The 22,118-nt window shown below is 36.6% G+C and overlaps 1 protein-coding gene across 3 annotated transcripts in view; it reads left to right on the top strand.

Annotated features, from left to right (window-relative positions):
- SHTN1 (shootin 1) overlaps window positions 1-22,118 on the top strand; it is a 97,420-nt gene that overhangs the window by 12,586 nt on the left and 62,716 nt on the right. For 2 of the 3 annotated variants that reach the window (XM_004428107.3, XM_087432676.1), the window contains exons 2-4: window positions 2,018-2,070; window positions 10,993-11,053; window positions 17,659-17,753. In XM_004428107.3, coding sequence (XP_004428164.1) covers window positions 2,018-2,070; window positions 10,993-11,053; window positions 17,659-17,753 — 209 coding nt within the window. Of the gene's footprint in view, window positions 1-2,017; window positions 2,071-10,992; window positions 11,054-11,867; window positions 12,038-17,658; window positions 17,754-22,118 lie in introns of those variants that run through there. The other variant, XM_087432677.1, reaches the window with a different exon arrangement.

The raw sequence follows: 22,118 nt of genomic DNA, 5'->3' as shown, positions 1-22,118 counted from the left end.
AGAATAGTATTGGTGTTTTAAAGCCTTTGAAGCTGTTATCTGATGTTTTAAATAGAAAAAAATTTTCTTAGTGTCACTATGAGATCATGGTTTTATAAGCCTCTATTGTTTGTCTTGTACGTCTGTAAAAGTAGGTCATCAAGAATAGAGTGGTAAATCAATTTTGACTTTTCAGCTTCATCTAAAGATACTTTTAAATGTCAAGTAAACTAAAACAAAGTCTCTTAATAAAATATGTATTTATTTTTCAAAGCAATATTAGATATAGTAATAACATTTGGGACATGACCATAGACTACCCAATGGTGTTAAGTGCATATTTTTAGAAGCTCTTAGTTCTTGTTTCTTTCTCTTAAAGAAGGAGCAGACTTATTTCATTGATTTTTCAGATTCAGAACCAAGCACAATTTAGTTTATCCTGTTTGATTGGGGTTTGTGTGGTGGAGGCTGACGAGTAGCTGGTGTGCAGAGGGCTTCATTCTGTGGTCAGTCAAATCTTTTCTGTTGAGAATGTCGTTATTTTTAAAAGTGCTATATCTTTACATGTATACATTCAGCTATTTTATGGGCTGTCTAATTTTCAAGGATTCTTTTTGGGTGTGGCTTCAATAAAAAATTGTCCATTCATTCTTATTTAGGTGGTCATGGAGTGCTAATAAAATTTCTGGGCATTGCTGGTATAATCCCATAAACATTTGTTAATTTGAATTAGATTTTAAGATTTCAGTCCTACCATCACAGTAGCTATTCTAAATTCTTTGGATCATTATTGGAGGAAAAAAGCATGTACTTTACCACGTGAATTGTCTGTTTCTGGGGTTCTCTGCTCTAGTGGTTAGAATCATACACTTCTAGAATTAATAACCAGATTATCTGGGATGTCCTTTTTTTGTGTGAGGAAGATCAGCCCTGAGCTAACATCCATGCCAATCCTCCTCTTTTTGCTGAGGAAGACCGGCTCTGAGCTAACATCTATTGCCAGTCCTCCTCCTTTTTCTCCCCAAAGCCCCAGTAGATAGTTGTATGTCATAGTTGCACATCCTTCTAGTTGCTGTATGTGGGACCGCTGCCTCAGCATGGCCGAACAAGCAGTGCGTCAGTGCGCGCCCAGGATCCGAACCCGGGCCGCCAGTAGTGGAGTGCGCGCACTTAACTGCTAAGCCACGGGGCCGGCCCCTTTCTGGTGCCAGTCAAGGTGCTGGTCTGGGAGTGGGTAGCAGTTCTGCTAGGCCCACCTTAGACATTTTGCTCCATTATTAATCCTAAATCATTCTCTTTCTTCCCATGATGCACTCTAAACATCACATTCTAACTGTGAGGATATCTAAAAATGGTGCTTTGGCTAAAAGATGAATGTGAGGGTTCAGGTTACCTTATTTTTCTGGCAATAGAGGGTTTTAAGTAGAAAATTGCTTTTTGTCCCCACGTAGTTGGAAATAGTTCCAAACAATTCACATATTTTTCCAACTTAGTGAATTGAATCTGTCTGGTATCTGGTCATGGCTTGGTGATTGATGATCTTGCAGTACCTGAAAGTAGTTGTTCTTAGCTGAATGCTCACAGCATAAACTTTTTGTTCTGTAGATAAAGCAGTTGTGTGACGTAAGAGTTGAATGTGTAAGCTTACTTTATTTTCTGGAGGCCAATTTTGAAAATAAACCTCTAATTACAGCATCACAGACTAATAGTGCTGGAAGGAACTTCAGGGAACACCCACCTGTTTCCTTTCACAGGACCAAGTGTTGAGCATCAAAGAGAAGTGACTTGTCCTAGGTCATTTATGACTCATAGGTCTTCCTAATGACCAAGGGAGAACTGAAGTTCGTCTTGGTGGGCTCACATCTGCTATGGTCTCTTTTTCTTCCTTACTCTTAAAAGCAGAAGCCCTTCTTCTGTGGCCTTTTCTCCACCCCACCCGCAACCTAATAAATAGACAGTAGGGGTTAGTTGGGTTCCCAGTTTTCTTACAGTAAACTTTTCATAATGTTATAATGTTGCTTTCCTTTTTTTCTTTTAGCAATAGGCGAATATGAAGACCTTAGAGCAGAGAACCAGAAAACAAAGGAGAAGGTTTGTACTTGACCCTTTTTTTCCTTTCTTACATGTGTAAAAGCCTGGACGGCATGGTGCATTGTTCTGCCACTAATTTCAGTTAAATGCGAATGAGAGTTTTTTTTTTCTTTTCTCCTGCCTGTGTGGTTCAAGCTAATATCAACTCCAGGCTCCAGATGGTAAAGAAAAGCAGGCATGCCACAGTGGGCGCTGCTCTGGGAGATTAACTGTACAGCTAAATGTGCAGCAAGGCACCAAGCCAAGCAACACAAGCCCCCAAGAATTGTACTTTTTCCCAACAGTCGGATTTGGGATTCTAGTGATGGAATTGAAGGCCTGAGACGTTTACCTTTGGGGCTTAGACATATTAGATTGTGGAGAGAACTCCTTGGAATTAGTCATTGGTGTTTAGCCCAAATGCCTACATAAATTTTCTGTGTGTTTGCTTCCTATAAGTATATGAAAAATATACTGGAAGTTGAAAAACCCCCAATGTGAAGATGGGGAAGCCTAGTGAATATTTTCAGGAGCTCTGGCAGTTTTGTCTTTAAACTGTTAAATAATTGAATTCTACTCAGCTTTACAAATTACTTACCTTTTTGTCTCTAAACATGTCTACTTAAGATTTGTGAATATTTGTTTGTATGTTTTTTCCTTATAAATATGGGGAGAGGACAAATGGAAGGAAAGACCAAGTTAAAAAAAAGTAGAGGGACTGAATAGAAAATGAAAAGTAAGAGAGAGCAGAGCTGTCCATTATTGTTTTCAGATATAAATAAAATTTACTTTTAGAAATTACTTTGAAAAACCAAATATTTCAAAACGTAATGTCCATGATGGACAATTAATAACAGGTCTTTGTGGTTATTAAAGAAGATGGCCATCATTGCTGTATGAAACCTCATCTTTAAAATTTCAGAGTAAGCTGCAATGAAAATTGGCATTGAGCTAAATATTTATAAAACTTGTGGCATATTTGGGTCTGTTTATTGGGCTCTTAAGAATAATATTTAACTTTTCACTCATATTAATTTGCTACCTATATAGCTGTAGTGTGGTGGGGGAGATTAATGGTAAGTACTCTAGTTCAAAACAGATTATAATGGATTTTTAGATAATTATTTTTCAAGCAGTTTTAAGGCTCCTTTGCTCATTTGTAAATAAATCTTTGGTGTTTGATGAATCTTAAGTTTCTTCTCTTCTTTTAATCAGGCAATTCAGGGAATAGTAGGTGGGGGTGATGAAAATATCCGTGATAGAAGGTGGCTGGTGCATGCATCTCTAGTATGGCAAGAAGGTCACAGAAAATAGTTTGATGAGATTTCTAATTCTAACGCCATAACCACCAAAAATCACAGATGTCCTGAGGATGCCAACAGGTGGGGAGTTTGTGCTTTGATCCTGGGTCTCTAATGCCCCATGATTTCGAAGTGGACCTAACTAATGGGTGATGCTTAGGCCAGATAACTTGAGCCTTTCCCTCAGATACCCAGCCATCTTCCAGCTCTAGGAGGAAGCCAAGAAGTTATCAGTCAATTGAATCTCTTCCATAGATGTTCCTGGCCCAAGAGGGGAAGAGCAAAACAAGTTGGAAGAGTTGATTCAGGAGAACTCTTTGACTTAACCTAGAAGGTATGAGGAAGGAGAGCAAACAAGTGTCTTCATATCATAGAGAAGGAAGGATATAGAAGAAAATGAATAACATAAGAGGAAGAAGAGTAAATTTTTTTTCTCTTTTTGTCTTCTTCTTTAATCCGTGCTTAGTTGTAGACCTAGGATTGCCCTAAAAATAGTAGATGTTCTATAAACATTTATTATTGGTGGTGATGATGGTTGTTTAACTGAAAGCCCTTTTCTGCAGTGAGTTTTTAAGTGAGCCATCTGTTATGCAAGTAGAATTTAAGGTAAAATGCATTTGTTAAAAGAAGGATTATAAATTACCTTAGCCCATTAACTGTTTACATGTTTCTCTACAGAGTATGGCCTACTACTTTTGTAACATCTGGATGCATTGTTGACCTGCTTCTATTCTAATTCTTTAAAAACAACTATTAACAGAAATGGGAAGAAAAGAAATGAAAGCAATATGGAATGCTGTGTGGTTGGGTAAAACAAAATAGAGTGATTTTAAGTTCACCATACTTTCTCTCCTGTTAAAAGACTAGCAGGCTTATTGCTGCCGATTTTTCCCCAAAAAGGGGGGCTGTATTACAAAGGAGGGAAGCATATAATAAAAGCCTTTTTATAGCATAGAATGAGTAAAAGCAGCTTTAGTTCCGGAGGTGGTAAATGGAGAACACTGTTTTCTCTGGCAAAGCACTTCCTGTGCTTGGCTGGGTGAGCTTTGTCCAGTCCACATCCACAAATATACATGGCCATCCTTATCTCATGGCCCCAAACCAGAGTTCAGTTAAATCAGTTAAGGATACGAATCTAAAGTAAGACTCCTTTTGCTGTAGTTAATTTGATGTGGGGAAATTTTGCATGAGTGGAAGTGACCAAAAAAATAAATTGTGAGTTATTTCTCCCTTCCACAGGTCCACATTAAGTCTAACTATCTTTGTTGCCAGATCATGAAACTTATCAATGGGAAGAGACAGTGGGTATGATTCCTTTGGGTAAGATCTTTATATGCCCTGTTTGGAATCTCCTCTGTTGAGACAAGTAGTAGGACATGAATCTCTTCAGGGCAGGCAGTTGCTTAAGAGGCTATGTTTATTAAGAAGCTACTATGGGTCATGCACAGTCACTTATCTCCCTTGTCTGATCCTCCAAACAGGCCTGTGTTAGCTCCATTTCACAGAGAACAGAATCAGGGCTTGATAGAGTCTAGATTCTAACATGAGTCTTCTGACCACAAATGTTCTTTTTGAAGCAGGTAAACTTAGGGGAGCTAATTGGCTCTTTTTCCACAAAGGTCTTGGTTTTATTCTTAATTCTTCATTGTGAGCTCATGAATTTTCCACAGCAAATTATCAGAGTCAGTACTATTCTGAATCATTTGTCTTCACCATCTATTCGTTTGTATTTAAAAACTAAAAGTTAAATATCAAATCAATCTCATGTCAGAAAAATTCACACGTGTGTGCGTGTGTGCATGCATATAGATTCTGACATAATGCATTCCAAGGATAAGAGTAGGAGATTTGGGAGGGTGGGCCAATTTTTAATGATCTTTTCCTTTGCAGTTCTCCTTATAAAGAAAAATGTGATGTTGATCATTTTGTGTTTATCACTGTCTTTGAGGGTGGAATCAGAATCTGTTTGAGTTTATATGGAAAGCTTTTTTGAAGGGAAAATTTTTTGTTGATTGCCTTCTGAGTACCCTTCTAGGGTATAAAGAAAAATATATGATGGTCCCATTCTCGAGTAAAACCACTCTAATGAGGGATACAGGCAAGTTAACAAATAACTGATAAATTGTGCTATTATAAGTGAATGCCTCGAGTTTGGGGGTGGGATGGGAAAAGCACAAAAAGATAAGGTTCATACTCGATTCTGTGTAACAAACCCTTATTAGCCCTTAATGCTTGGCTTAAATTTCACTTATTTTTTTCAAAGTCTTTTCTCTCTCACTAGCAGAATTAATTGTTTGCTTCTTTGTAATAAAGCATCTGTATATTTTTTATGCACTTATTACATTTTATCAACCCCAATTCTTTATTATCAAAATATTATATAGGGTACAGGTAAGTTATATGGGTTTGATTAAAATTTAAAACCTTCAGTTTTGTTTTTCTTCAACATCAAGGAAAGTGGAGATTATGGAAAGGGTGCTACTTTCCATTTTTTGATTAGTTTGTAAATGGCATTATCAATAGTATGTTAAAAAGTAAGAACGCTTATCACATTGAAGTCAACAACCCCCCCAAATCTTTTTTTGGGGATATGGAAAAGTAGAGGACTATATATTTTAGAATCAACCAAATAAAATGTTTTACTTTGCTTATGAAGCAATCACCATATTCAAATGTTAGTCATGCTTCTCCAATTGAAGGGCATTCTTCTGACTCATTCAGGATCTTTGTCATAATTGTTTGGAGGTTTTTCCTATATGGGGGGCAAAGCTTCATTGAGCTTTTAATGGAATAGCTTTCACATTTCTCAGGGTGGCGGGGGTGTGTGTGGAATGTGCATAATAAGAAGGAAATCTGTATCATAGAAGAATGTCTGCCTTTAAACAGTAAGTATTTATGTTTAATATTATGTCCTGAGATTGAGTTTTGAAATGAATAAATGTTTAAGTGGCTGATTAGAAGTAGTTTGGGTGAGCTACTGTAACAGTGCATCAGGCAGTTCTGTCAGCTTGCCGGGAACAATGACTGAAAAGGGAATGAGACAGACACTTTCCAAGACTTATGTTTCAAGAAGCAAGATGTACGATACTGTTTGCATCTTGGCTCAGTTGTCTATTGTTAAAATTTCTTCCTCTTGTGTAAATTTCAGAGGTGAAGGTCCCGAAGTATTTTATTTAAAAAAAATCAGTAAAGACGCCACTTTAAAGAGCAAGATACGCATCCATTATGCTAACTGTTCATGCATAATACATCCACATACATGCAGTTTCTTTAGAACAGAGTGGCAAGTGGTTGTGCCAGAGAAAAAGTAATTACTTAGCAGTTTGAAAGTGAAAATGAGTCTCTTATTAACAGCGGTCTATCCAGAAACAAAGAGCAAGATCTCTGTTCTGATGACATGTGTTTCCATCCGACACACAATCCCTAGAATTTGGAGAATGCTGTAAGACAGCTTGAAGGGGCAGCTACTGCTTTATTGCCTGTGAAAATTGGAGGGAAAGAACTTCAAATTGGAGAAAGAACACCACCAAAAGAGAAAAGTAAAAGGAATTCCATCCTAGTGGGAATGGTTTAATTTATTGTGTTCTTTAAGGATAAGCCTAGTTGAGTTCTAGCCAAACTTACATAGATGGAACAATAGAATTGTTGATTATTATAAAAATGATTTGATGGTCCTCTAACTACATCACCAAAGATTCTAAAACAGGTAAATATGCACATTTCTGATGCTATGCATGTTTAAATTTTTAAATATTGTAACTGGACATAAAAGGAATGAACTTCAAGAAAAATAAGTAAAAATGGCGTGGGGTTGAGACCTCTTCAGACTTAGTGTTAGAGCCTCTGCTTATGTGTTTGTTTCTGTAGTGCAGTATTTCTCATTATAGCAAGTGTTCTTATAAATTGCTTATCTCATGGTTGCTCTTTCTTGGTAGATCGTAAGTTTTGTGAGAGCACATTGTCTGTTATATTCCCCACTGTATTCCCTCCAGTGCTTAACACAGTGCCTGGCACGTGTAGGTGCTGTACAAATAATTTGTTCCGTGCCCGGAGGAAAGAAATAGAGGTATTCGGTGATTACAGTGGATAGCTGCTTAGAAGCCTAATTCAGTCCACTGTAAGGTACTTGCCTATGTATAGATTGTCTACTCTGTTGATGTTGTGTGTGTGTAGGGCATGTGCACACTTCTTGGGCCCCAAACTGGCCTTTCTACAGGCTGACAACCCTCCATTGCATTTGTGGACCATGGAGAGAAAAATGAATATTTGTGTTGGTGGAAATTAGATACATCTTAGAGTGTTAGGGTTTTTCTTGTATAAAATATACACATGGGAAAATATAAAGATGCCTTGGTGTCTGCATTAGTTATCTGTCTTTCTGCTGAGCCCTGTTAAGCAGACATTTTAGTATAAACAGTAGTTGGATGATACGTGAGGGAGAAAGAACGGAGCTGCCCATTTTGGTGGGTGAGGGAGGATGCCAGTTCACACTGGAAAGATTTTCCTCTGCAGATCAGTCTGCCAATGCTTTGAAAGGCTGATTTACTTTCAGAAGCCAGGTATCTGCCCGGATGAGGCTCAAGGAAGAGATCTGGAAAATAGCCAGGGCTTTTAATATTAAGAGCTTTCAAAACCAGCAAGGCCAACCTCTGGTCAACTCACCACTTCATAAAGAGCCAAAATAGAAACTCCAGAATAGATATAATGTTATCCAGCTTGCTTAAACCAGCCAGCACTCGAGTTGCTGGGTTCTACCCCAGCCTTGAGCTACAGAGAATTGTTGGGCATCATAATTAAGTGATGTGGGCCCAAGAACATCTGTTGCTATTGCTAAGTCTTCATGAGCAATTCTCACACAAATAGAAGCAGTTTCTACAAATGGTGCAGCTGCACGAGCAGGATAGAGGAAGGGTTAGGATGGGTGAGGGGCTTCTGTGGGACATAAAGATGTAATATTCTTCTGAGAAGGCACAGAATCCTTGCTAACTTCTCTCTGTTAGTAGAATGAGAGAAAGGTTACGAGATATTTTTCTTGGTTCACCTAAAATGATGAAATAATTTTATGTTTGGATGTTTGGATTTCTGCTTGGTAAATGGGTATATCCTTCATATTTTGTTCAGCTTTGGTTTGGAATAAGTAAGCTGCATGTGCAGCATGTGTAGATCCCCTCCCCCCCAACACACACCCCTTTCAGTATCCATAGCAGATGGTAAATTCTGTGGCTGCCAGTTCTATCATAATGTGGTTGCAGAAAATAGAAAGCAAAGCATCATGAAGACCCCTGATAGAACACAGCTGGGATTGGGAGACAGCTTCTGAATCTGCCTGTGATGACTGTAGGGTTAGTGTGAAAGTATATAGCTGGACTATAAAAACTGCTTACTTGCATGTTGGAATAAGACTGTGATGTTGAGACCTGTTATTAACCAAATCCTGTCTGCCTGGGCTTTGTGAGCAGAGAGCATGGCATGCAGCCTACTTCTGGGGGACTGGTGTAAGCCTGCCTAAAATTGTCCTGTGTTGTTAATGACCGGTATGTGGCAGCTGCATTGGTGGTTTGTGTGTGATGTCAGTTGGTGTCCTTTTTCAGATCTGAGTAGATAGAGATAGAGTACCATCCTGTTGAATGCTCTTGTCATGCAAAGTCTCGGTGAAAACTCTGGCTATTTGATTTAAGTGAGAATTCATTTAACCTCTAGTTCCTTCAGGTGGAGCTTTGAGAGGTATATAGAAGAATCCAAGTGGCATTAAGTCAGGAACAACACTCTCAAGCACCAACTCAAGACAGTTTTTCACAGGGCTAACTTATACCTTCAGAAATGCCAGATTAAGAAACATGAGATTAATTTGAAAGTGAAAAACCAGATATATTTCATTTGGCAATCATAACTCAGGAATTTGTCTAGTTAGAAATTGTGATTTTTTTTGCGCTTTAGATTATACCGTGCATTGTTGAAAGTGGGGTGGACAGACTGTTGTAAGAAATACGTACCACACAGAATTAACTGTTATTTTTTTGAAATTTAAAAATGAAAGAGAAGGCTACAGATAAAATTGAAGGTCCCCTGTGTCGTCCAACCGTAGTCTCCTTCCCCTCCCTATCTTCTAAGAGACAACTGCTGTCAAATTTTGTATGTATCCTTCTATTTCATGTTTTTATATTTTTATATGCCATATGTATCATGAAATATGAATATACAATATAAATATATAGAGTGTTTTTGTGTGCCTGAAATATCATTTGATATATATTCTGCAACTCATTTTACTCAACATTATGGTTTTTGAAGTTTTATCGATGTTGACACATAACTTTAGTTCATTCATTTTCACTGCTCTGTAGAGTATTATATGAAACTACCATGATTTATTATTATTATAAATGTTGAGCATGTTTGTATAGATCATCTTGTATGTATTACTAGAGATTCTAGTAATAGAATCTAGGAGTAGAATTGCTGAATCACAGGGTGTGTGCATGTCCAATTTTGATAGTTTATTTCCAAAGTAGTTACGTCAGTTGACGCTTCCACCAGCAGTGTGTGAGAGTTTCCCACTCCTGGTATCAGACTTTTTCAGTTTTTGGCAGTCTATTAGATGAGAATATCTCACTATTTTAATTTTGATTTTCCAAATTATCAGTGGAATCATAATTTTTTAGCCATTGGTATTTGGAATTTAAAAATATCCAAAGTCATGAAATCCCAATATATTTATCTGGCATACTGGGACTCAAATATAATTTAAAGTTGTGCTTTATTCACATGGTCCTCTTATTATAGCATTATACTCTTCCCACAAAATTAAAATTTTAATTATCACTCTAATAGCTAAAATCACTTTTTAAAGTTTTAGACATTTTTTTGATGAAAATCTTTCTAAAATGTGTTACACTTCCCTGTTTTGTGAAATTCAGGGTAAATTGAATTCAGTTCTCATAATGAACATCAGGTTTTTAACAAATTCATTAATACCTTCAGGGCCTGTTAACATAATAGATACTTGTTTTTATACTAGATACCCTAAACCATGGTTTAATGGTTATTTTTGCCTCCCACCTTTTAAAATTTTAAATCGGTTTATGTAAATGATACATGCTGATTGTGGAATATTTTATCTTCTGTCCTTTTAATATGCTACCTTCTTCTGTTCTCAATTCTAAGTAGACCCACAGGATGAGTTTTTTCTTGGTGAGACAGTGCATGGGGCCTGTGGCAGCGGCTTGTCCTCACTTAGCGGTCACTTCCAGTTGTGCACCAGTGTTCTGGATAGTTGAAACTACGTGGTTTTCAGGGAATCTGACCTTTGGATGAATGGGGTGTTCACTGTATTAGCAAAATACCTACTTAAAAAGAGGCACAAATATTCTCTTAAAGAATGAATACATTTTAACTCAAGGAGGTTAAATTGGTCTGTTACTGAGGAGATAATGAGCATAAGGTGACTCATTATCTTAGAGGGTCCAAGAAAATTGGCCAGATACAGATGGTACAAATACCATGTGACCATTAATGCTTTTTTAGGGTTTTAAATTTTTGTTTTCTTTTCAAAAAATTGCTGTTGTTTATAAGTTTGCTCTTTCTTGCCTTTCCAATTTAAAATTTGATGTAAATTTAATGTTCCCTTTTTCTTTCATTTCAGTGTGACAGAATTAGGCAAGAACGAGATGAAGCTGTTAAAAAACTGGAGGAGTTTCAGAAAAGTATGTAAGCGTTTCAGTGGAATTATTTCAACACACATAACTGTTTTGGGATTATGTGGGTAGACCTGTACCCTGTGTTTAGTTGCTGATGCATCAGACATCCAATAAAGAGAGCAAGAATTATCTTCCCATTTGCTCAAAAAATGTCCTGGCATTACTGTGATTTTTAAAGAATGAAATGAGCATATTGTTTTATAAGTTTGTTATTATAAAAGACAGTTTTTACTTGTTATAAAAAATTTTACTATGTAGAACAGTTAAAGGAGAACAAAAATTACTTGTTATCTTGACTCTTTGAGAAAAGCCAAAGTTAGTATTTTATAGTCTCTCTTTCCTGGTCTTTTATCTGTGTAATGTATGTATCTACAAAAAAATACAGTCATACTTTGCATTCAGTCTTACAGCCTGCTTTTTTCAGTAAACAGTATATTATGGTCATCTTTGCATGTCTGTAGAGATGTATATCAGTTTTAATTGTTGTCTGTAGTATTCTGTTATGTGATAGTACCACAATTTATTTAAACATTTCTACAGTGATAGATGAGTTATTTCTGGTTTTTAGTTGTTATAAATAATGCCATGGCAAGTAATCTTATACATTCATCTTTATAGTGGTCTTATTAGTTCCTTAGGTTAATTCATAGAAAAGGAATTCTAAGTTCACAGAAGTTGCACATTTCTAAGAGTTTGAATGTTTGAGATGGACCTCTCACCAAGGAAAGTTATATTGCCACAAAAGCTGTAATAATCTTCTAAATTTTTGCTATGTTCTTTTTTTATGTGATGTAAATATGTTATTATTTTATCCCCTTAGATAGGTAATATCTGATCATCCAGAAGGATCAGATGGAAATATGTCGTGGGAAAAAGACCAGACCTTAGCAGGGAAAATGACTCTCCCCCTTGGAAGCAGAGCCTTTCTCCATCGTTCTACAGATGCTGTATCAGTCAGGCTGTTTGTTTATATCATAAGATGTTGACTTGGTAACTATACAACAAAACATGTTATTCTTGTTGAAGGTAAAACAGCCATAAAAATGCAGCATTGTAGTTAAATTTCAATAGCCAGTTTATTTTAAGGATCTGGCTGTAACAAAGAAAATCTAAGGGGAATATTGTTGATATTACATATTTTTGGAGGCCAATATGCTATGGCAGAAGTATCTCTTATTTGTGAATGTATGAATTGCAGTTGCATAGGACTTTTCTCCTACTCTAATGCAGGATTAATAGAATGTTCTTACACTTGTGCTGACACCGAGTCACATCTGAAAGAGTTATACCATTGACATTGTTACCAATTAATGTGCTTGAATTAATTATTGATAGTGGATTGCATGCTGTGTGCAGTGGAAATAGTTCAAGTTCTTATGGTTGAACTTAAAATTAGATGTTTTGGTCCAGGTAGGTAGTAGGGATTTTGCCTCTTGCATTATGCAAAAATGGAAGCAACTCCTCCCCAAATCAACCTACTTTTAGAGTAACGTTTAAACTCTGCTTTCATCTACCATTTCTCTTTTCTCTTTGTTTCTCTTCCTCTAAATCTCTTTGATAGTTTTGAAAATTTACATTTTTCCTTATGAGCAACTCAAATTAAAGCCTGAAAGAATCAATTGAAAGTTCAGTACAACAATCTTTATTGTTGTATTCATTTAATTTTTATCTTTACTAAGTCTGCTTAATTAATTTAAAGTTTGGATGGCAGGAAAACAAAGTGCTAACTTGACTTAGTCTCAAAGGAAAGAAAATGGGAACTAAATACTTAAAAAAAACTTTAAGTATTTGTTAAAAAATGGTGTCTGAGATAAATGGTTCACGACTTTTAAACAGAGGGTAGCATTTCACATTTGGAAGGGAATGAGGCAGTATATTATCACCAATGAAGAGCACCATTTGTTGTGAATCCATGTAGCCCTGAGCAATTTCTGCGTTAGTAAAATTGGGATAAATGACCCTGCCTCATAGGCTGTTTGAAGATTTAGTGAGATAATCCATGTAAAAAGTGCTGAACACAGTGCCAGGCATTATAGTAGGTGCTCAGTAAATGTTACTTGCTGTGACCACCATATCATTTACTGCACGAGGGAGTGCTTGACTGCCCTTCAGTGTTAAAAGTTCGTATCATTTACCTTCAGTGAATTAGTCTCCAGACCCCAGTCTCTGCATTTGGACAGCTCTAGGGGAAAATTTCTTTTGGTGCTAAATTGAAATCTGTCTCCCTGTAATGTTTCTCTACAAGGCCTAGTTCTCAAAACGTAGGAAGAATAGCTGAATGAGGCTCAGGACAGGCTTTGTTAGGCCAGAGGGCTCTACTCTCCCTAGCTTAGCATGCTTTTCCTAGCTGGTTTTGTCCATATTGCCACGCCATTCTTGGCCCTCTGCCAGCTCTTCCTGAGCCTTTCTCCTAGTCTCTGCACAAAGAACACCACTACATAGCAAAGCCATGTTCCCTACAAAGACAGAATCCTGTGAAAGGAGAAGAAAATAAAGTTCTTTCATGTCCTTCAGGCCCCAACATTAGATCCTTTGCTCTGCTTTAGGGCACACCTATTTCCCTGCGTACCTGCCAGCTTTCATGGCTGTTTTCTTGCTGCTTGAAAACCTTTCTAAGTAATCTCATGTTGCAGAAGAACTTATGGTATATTCACCATGAGGCATCCTGCATGTAAATATAGCTGAGAGTTGGCTGGATGGAGAGGAGTTTTGCTCAGGAAGCAACATCATTTGTGGTGTCACCTTTAAATATGATGAATTATAAAGGAGCATAGAAAATTGGAGTCCCCTAGAAATAGATTTGGCTGGGCTTTACCAGTTAGAACTCTGCAATGTGGGATATGTTACTTAACTTCTCTGGGCCTCAGTGTGCTCAAATATAGAATTGCTGTGATAATACCTCCCCCATAGGACTATTGTGAGGATTTATGCAAGAACAAATGTAAAGGGGTTAGCACAAGGCTGGACACATAGCTCAATAAATGGTGATGGTGGTTGTTTCCTAAGCAATTCTATACTATAGAGAGCGTTCTTGTAAATGGGTGTTCACGGATGAACCTGGCCTGATATATTTTTCCAGTCATTCAAGCAGACACAAACATGAGTACCTGCTTTGTACATAGCATTGTGCTAGGTAAAAGAGAGTCAGACATGAGTAAAACAAAATCCCTGCTCTAATGCTCACAGTTAGTAGAAGACAAAAACAAAAGAAAAAAAAACCCAGTTACCCTATAGGTGATGTATTCTATGGTGGCAAGTATGTAAGAGTGTTTTGGGGTCACAGAAGAGGAGAGGCAAACTTTGCTAATTCAACTAGACTGATAGAAACAATAATCAATGTACTTTTAGGTTATGCTTCTGAATTCTCAGAGTCACTAAAAAAACCTTTTATTATGGAAAATTTCAAGCTTATATAAAAGTGAGAAAATGGTGTAATGAACCCCTGTGTACCCATCATACAGCTTCAACAGCTATCAAATCATGGCCGATCTTCTTTCATCTATACATCCGTACACCCAGTCTCACTGACCTCAGATTATTTTGAAACTAATTCCAGTCATTATGTCATTTTATCTGTATTTCAGTATGTATTTCTAAAATATTAGGATTCTTATTTTATTTTTAACATAACTGCAGTAATAGAGTCATTTTATTTAAAGTTCATCTTTTTTCTTTTTTAACCCTTCATGTCATCCAAATTATAGATGTTTTAGGTGTAACGGTCATTGATCGTGGATATTATGAGACAAGCCCAAATTCAGGACCTTAAAGCAAATCATTAAATGAACAATTAAAGGTTTCTAAAACATTTATCCTTTGAAAGGTGCAAATAAATTTGTATATTAAAGAATTTCTGTTTTGGCTCATGTGACCTGACTTTTGGTTTTGGAAATGGAGTCATGCTTTTGAAAGATATAAATGCCCTTTGAAATATGTTCTTCCCTTTTGAACCTAGAAAGTTGATAAGTAGGTTTCTATGCTACCAATTTAGCATTGGGATAATTTTTTGAACTAAAAATTAAAGCACAGTCTTAAATTTTTACTGTTCCCCTTTAGAGGAAGAAATAACAGCCCTACATGGTGGAGTATACCATATCAGAATTGGAGAAAAAGTGGGCTAGTGCTACCTGGCTAAGTTTATTGATAAAGTTAAATTACAGGGCAGCTTTTTATAAAATGTCTAGAAAATAAGTTTCTTGTTTTTTTTTTTTTCTTTTTGCTGGGCCTACGCCTTACTACTGTGCAATGATTTTGCTTACTCTTCCATGAGCAAGAATGTTATTGAATAAAAAGTCAAATTCCTGTGAAAAATGCAGAGTGTTTATGTTTTTGTTAGGATAGTGGAAATGCCAGATTGTGGCAGAAGATGTCAAGTAGTTAAGGCTAAAAATTCAAAGTAATATTTGATGTTGTAAAAATTGTATAGGTTTCTTTTCTCTTTCCTTCACATTTTTGAAGAACCTACCTTGTAAACATAGTGATAAAATGCAAGGAATATTAGGATTTTAAGGAAATAATAGAGCCTATTATTTAAACTACAATATAAAAGGCAATTATATTGATGAAGAGCTACATGGGCTTTGTGTGTGTGAATAAACTTGGCCTGTGTTCAGCTTCTATTTGTTCTTCTGGCATAAACACATATTGTGTGTGATTCCAGTTTAATGGGGACCCGTTTGTATGCCAAGCAGCTGCATTTTAGGACCTATTGCGTGATTTCATAGCTCTCTGAAAATTGGTTCTATTCAGAACAAGAGATAGAAGAGGAGAAGGGGGGTGGTGTGTGTGGGGGGGGAGAGCTTCAACACACAATCATTTCTTTTCAATTGGAGCCAGAAAGGTTGATGACAACATGACCATTGTGTTATAATGATAAGACCACTAAGGCATCTGTACCTCTCATCAAGGCTTTCACACAACAGCAGATACAATTTAATTCACTGCTCTGTCAGCAGTGCTGATACCATTATGCCGTCTGTCTCCACAGTTATAATCACTGTCCTCTGAGAAATGCAGTTGAAATGATCTTGAGCAGTCAAAGAAACTCTCAATTAAGGCTGCCACTTCCAATGTGTCAGATTGCGTCTTATGCACTTGGTACAATTTTCACTTCCAATCCTGTTTATTTACAATATCTACCAGTAATTACGCTTAACGTGTCATTTAGTGAGGGGTGCCCCTGCCAAGCCGATTGTTGGGTGCTGCTGTACCATTGAGTGGGAGTTTCTCGAAGTCAATGCCATCAGCAGCTTTTAGGCCCTGATGGGATGCAGTAGTAATGTTGATAATGCAAGTATCGTGCTCATCAAGTCATAATTAGATGCCACTCAAATGTGCCACTTGTAATAACAGTGTTGATTCATGTTTTTCTCGGTGACTGCAACTACTAATTAGTTAAGTGGTTTTTGGTTGGCCTGCATTTGCTGCGGATTATTATTACCCCTGAAAAAATGTCAAGGTTAGAGATGTTTCTGGCCATTTAGTGCTGCTTTATGAATTTGAATATTAACATAATAAGAACTTTGGACAGACTTAGGAAGTAATACATTTTTGTATTTAATTTGGAGAGAAATTTTTTCCCCTGAGTTTAATCATAATTGCAGGTTAATTAAGCTTAAATGAAGCAAAAGTAATCTCTCTTTGTGTTATGTGAGCCCAGTGCTTTCTGCCTAACTTTGTTGGGTTTCACATTTTGGGTGTCCTTAGTTTTTTTTTTTAAGCCAAACACATGTCAGTAAGTATAGATGTCTACAGTTGAGTTTGAAATTCTGAGCATTTTCTTTTAGCTAGAAATATGGGTGAAAGGAATGGCATGTTTCTTACTTGATCTTCAAAGTATAATTCAAGTTCTAAATTACTTTATACCTTTAAATCTCAATTTATATAGCCCAGCTACCAAAACAGAAAACATAAAATTACTATTTTTCAGGCATTGGTAAAATAACAAGTAAAATTTTGTTTTTCTTCTAATCTTCCTGACAGTCTATGATGCAAGAAGCAATTTATTAGCATCTACTTTCATCATCATATAGTACATAAATCTTGTTCCTCTACTTTTCTGCCCTGGAGTTTATTAAATAATAGTAAACACTTCCTCACTTGTTAATAAAGATTTTGTCACTACTATTTGCAATATTTACCTTAGCTAAGCTGCCACATTGTTATTCTAGTTATGAGATAAACTTCAGATTTTTAAAAAATATTTCTCATTAGCTAATTTTCCTTATTAGATCCATGTGTTTTATCCTGCTAAGAAAAGTAAATCATGTTTGCTACTTTATTTATGAGTTCTTTTGTTTAAATTAGTGGACATGTCTGTGGTTATGTACACAACTACATAGAAAACAGACACTTAAAAAAATCCTAAACAGTTTTTCTTAAAATGTGTGTAATAGTAGTAAAAGTTCTTCGTTATATTCTTTTTCTTTCTACATTCAAATATTAGTAAATATTTAATCAGGGCAGCATCTTAAACACTTTTTTTCCATAATAGCTAAAAAGCCTGGCTAGCTAAAGAATTGAAGTATTCTTAATCATGGGACAAGATGTGTGGGCTTCTGGAATAGCTGACTAATCTTTGAATGCTGAGACTCTTTTTCCCTCATTCCTAGTTTCTCACATGGTTATAGAGGAAGTTAATTTTATGCAGAACCATCTTGAAATAGAGAAGACTTGTCGAGAAAGTGCTGAAGCTTTGGCAACAAAGGTGAGACTATTCAAATAAAGGAATTCTACCTGAGCTGTTTAATTTCAACTTGCTTTTCTAAACAGTGGTTTCTCTCCTGTTTTGCTTTTCTAGTTCTCAAATCAGTTTACTCTGGTGATGAGGAAAGGGTTGTAAAGTCTCAGAATCCTGGAATATGATTATGTAAATGTCTGTCTTCATGCAAAGGTTATTTTGATTGTAAAAGGAGCATTTGTATGTGTGTTTCAGCATTTGTGCTTTTTGCCTATAAAAAATGGTCCCCGAGTAGTCTGTTGAACGGGACTTTCCAAATGTCTATGCATTTGGTTAAAATTCTAACCAAGTTTAAAACTAACCTGATGTGACATAAAAGAGCAATGAGTGTTTCATGTTTGAATCACATGAAAAAGTCAGCCTCAAGCCTTACATTTCAAGTGATGATATGTGAAAGCAAAGTGAGGGCATGCTAAAGGTGACCTCCAGTGCTCCACTGATTGCTTCTAGCTGATGAATTTACCAAGTGTGTAATTTTCTATATTCTACCTCATCAGAAGTACATTATTATTAAAGAATGTTTTTGTCTCTGTCTTATGTATTTTGGGTTGGGTAAAATGCACCTGAACCACTTCATCAGAAAATGGATTACAGTAATTTCAACCAAATTTCATTAGTAATTCTGGTTGTTTCTTTCCCCTCACCCCCATCACCTACCTCCAAAGTATTTCTTTGGATGTGACTGAAATTCTACAGATCAATCAATCAATTTATCTATATATCTGTCTATTTAATTTGTGTGCATTAGCAGTCTGCTTGCTAGAGATATTTGCTTAATTGTTTGCATAATGACACTACATTAGAATTCATAAGATATGCAGTCAGAACCTAACTAAGAAAATAAATATGTGTATGTAACTTCTCTTCTGTTATTTGTCTGAAGAATACATAGCAGTACAGGCCATTGCCTTAAAAACAGTGGTAACATGGATGCTTTCACATCATTTCTACTGTGCTGTATATCACTCAAGTTTACTGATGCGTAATACTGTGTGAATTCTCTTTTCATTTCCTTTATTTCTTCTTTTGGAACAAGTGGAAAAAAGATGTATTTGGAACTTACTAGCTCCTCTGAATCTTGTAATGGCTAAGGACAGTCTCTAGTTTTCCTTTTGTATTAGCAAGTATTCCTGTTGCTGTAGTACATCCTGACTACCTCTCAGAACTGTCAGAGTTTATGGAAAGCAGTGGTTTGGGAGGCAGTATATACAGGTTTTATTCCTCGTTATGTCATTTTGGGCATATGTGGCAAGTTAGTTCTGTTCCCTGGACTGCCGTTGTCTCATCTTAAATGACAGGCTAGGCTAGAGTTAGGACTGGAGTGAGAATAGGGTGGGGTGGACTTTTCTTTTTTCATGATTCACTTTAATCATTGGTCCATATGTGGCCTCCTTTAAAAAAATTATTTTATCCGCCCCCCTGGCCCCTTTTCTTATTTAAGAAAATAGGGGCTCTGCAGTGTGGCCCGGGCATGTGCATGTTGAAAAAGCTGCAAAGCGGCTGTTACAGTCCTCTGGTCCTCCCTGGCATGAATCGCTGTGTAACTCATCTCTAAGCTCACTTTCACAACTTAGTCTTGACAATGGGATCCTTAACTTATGCAGGTGGTTGTCTGTTCTTTAAAAAGCCTTTTTGAAAATGGACATTCGGTTTGTTTTTGAGGATACAATATGAATTCATGGGGCTTGGAATGAAAAACAAGCCGAAAAACCTATTCAATCAAACACTATAGATGTGCTCATTGGATGTGGAAGGTACTACAACTTTGAATGCAAAGTTTGGACACTTCATTATATGTGTGATTAATAAATGATAATTGCATGTCCTGATTTAGGTATCAGTTGTCATTTTTGAAAGTAGGCTACATTTTCTAAGCAGCAAACTTTCTGTAAATTAATTCTTATTTTTCTAAATCTTCTGAATCTTTTCTAAATCTGCTCTCAAATTAATGACAAATGGAATGTTTAATTCTTATGATGCAATTTACATAATTAAAAGTTTAGATACTTTGCTAAAATATGTAGGTTAAACTGATAAATATAGACCAGTTATTTAAATTGTATGGTCCAAATCTGTTTAAGTTGCTTATTTTGTATCTTTAAGTATTCAGTAAACTGTGCCCAATATAAAAACTGTTTAAATTTGAATATAATATAAGATTCTGTTACTGTAGGGTTATAAAAGATTTATTTATGCATTGTGACTTAGAGAGTTCCAAAAAACAAGTAGCATGCCATTAACCAATAATTTGATGAGTAATAACTGCAATGGAATTGCTTAGCCAAAATTTGTGAATTCAGAATCCTTAGAAATGTTCAGTTAGTGTGGTAATAAGAGCTCATGTATATAAATCTTATATTTCTTCTTTCAAAATGTGAAAATGATGTCTCAGAGAAGACTTGAAATTTTCTGTCTGCCTTTTTTTCTTGAGTTGGTAACTTGGTTAAATAGAGTAATTGCATCACAGCCAGACAATAGCTGGTGGGTCTGGTGGCTGGTTTGATAGAGACATTAAACTCTTTTGAGGGAAAACTGTTAACTGTCAGCTTCTTAAGTATTATTGTGATGGTGGCCTGAGAAGTAGTATATTAAGCACCAGATGGCAAAAGTTAATCTTTCATTTTTTCATGAGTATTTAGGAGGAAGGAAAAAATGCATGCACGAATACCTTGGTTGAAGAAAACTAGCTGATAAATGATTTCCAAAGGAAAATTAAACACACAAGCTAAACTGCTTTTGTTAGTAGCTAACACTTGCTGAACTGTTACTATGTGTCAGTCATTATATTTTATATACACTTTATATATAATGTCTCATTTAATCTTTTTTTTTTTTTTGTGAGGAAGATCAGCCCTGAGCTAACATCCATGCTAATCCTCCTCTTTTTGCTGAGGAAGACTGGCTCTGAGCCAACACCTATTGCCAATCCTCCTCCTTTTTTTTTTTTTCTTCCCCCAAAGCCCTAGTAGATAGTTGTATGTCATAGTTGCACATCCTTCTAGTTGCTGTATGTGGGATGCGGCCTCAGCATGGCCGGAGAAGCGGCGCGTCGGTGCGCGCCTGGGATCCGAACGTGGGCCGCCAGCATCAGAGCACGTGCGCTTAACCGCTAAGCCACGGGGCCGGCCCTCATTTAATCTTCATAAACACTATATATGTAATGTCTCATTTAATCTTCATATTATGGGATAGAGACTATTTTTATCCTTAGTTTGCTGATGAGAAAACTGCAACCCTGAAAGATTAGGTTAGTTCTAGAGGCAGAGACAGAATTTGACCACAGTGCTGAGTTCTTGACTCTGCTATACTGATTTTATAGAAATGTATACTAAAGCATTGCATTACTTTACGTCAATGATTCTTAGTGTTGATGTCCATTAGAATCACCTGGGAAGCTCTGAAAAAGTACTATGCTGGGCCCCACTACCAGAGATTTTGGTCTGGCGAGGGTCTGCCCATTGGGATTTTTAAAAGCTCTCTAGAAATTCTAATACGCAGAGTTGGAAAACATTGGTTTAAATATTCAGAGGCAGAATTACAAATTTTCTTGGGGCTTTTCACTTTTTTCTTAAATTATTATTTTCTTCTAACATTCAGAAAACATGGCATCATTTGGGAATTGAAGGATCCTTGAGCCTCTAGTGCCATGCTGTAGCATTCATTGTTCAAAGAACCCACAACAGTGTTTACTTGAATTTTCCATCTTAAGGAAGAGGGGTTGGGAAATCATGGGCCTCATATCTTATCCCTGATCCTCTAACGTAGTGTAGGAGTTGGAGGCTGGAGCTGTGGGCTGGAGATAGGGAATAAAGGGCTGTGTCTGATTCCCTGACTAGAGCTCACCAGGCTTCCCAGGAAGAATCCATGGAAAAGTTCCTGGCCATTTCTGAGAGATTCTTCCTCATTCCCCCAGAGAGGTCAGGGAACCTTCTTATGCTCCAGACCATGCTACTTGGATATATTTAGATTCTATATTACTGGGGTAAGAATCAGACCTCCCAGATTTGAAATGGGCTGGGCTTTCCTTGAGAGAAACCCTGAGGGGTCCTAATTATGATCACAAATGAAGGACCAAAGCCAGACATATACCAAACTAAACATCATATTCTAGTTTAAGGTTTGTAGTTGGGAAGGGCAGGTAGCTTTCCAATAAATCATGTTTCTGTTTGTATTTATTTCCAATGTCAATTATTAAATTCAGAACTTGTCATAGTGGGCAGTGGCCTTTAGTGGCCTTTAGGATATGTGTTTACATTTCTCTGTCTTACATTTTATACTAGAGAAATCAATCTGCTAAACACTTTCATTTACTCAAATAAGAGAAGACCTTTT

Source organism: Ceratotherium simum, chromosome 6, assembly GCF_057802395.1.
Source record: "Ceratotherium simum simum isolate JZ-2026a chromosome 6, ASM5780239v1, whole genome shotgun sequence".
Lineage (NCBI taxonomy): Eukaryota > Metazoa > Chordata > Mammalia > Perissodactyla > Rhinocerotidae > Ceratotherium > Ceratotherium simum.
Note: the sequence above shows the minus strand (reverse complement) of the source record. Positions and strands in the feature narration are given on the sequence as shown.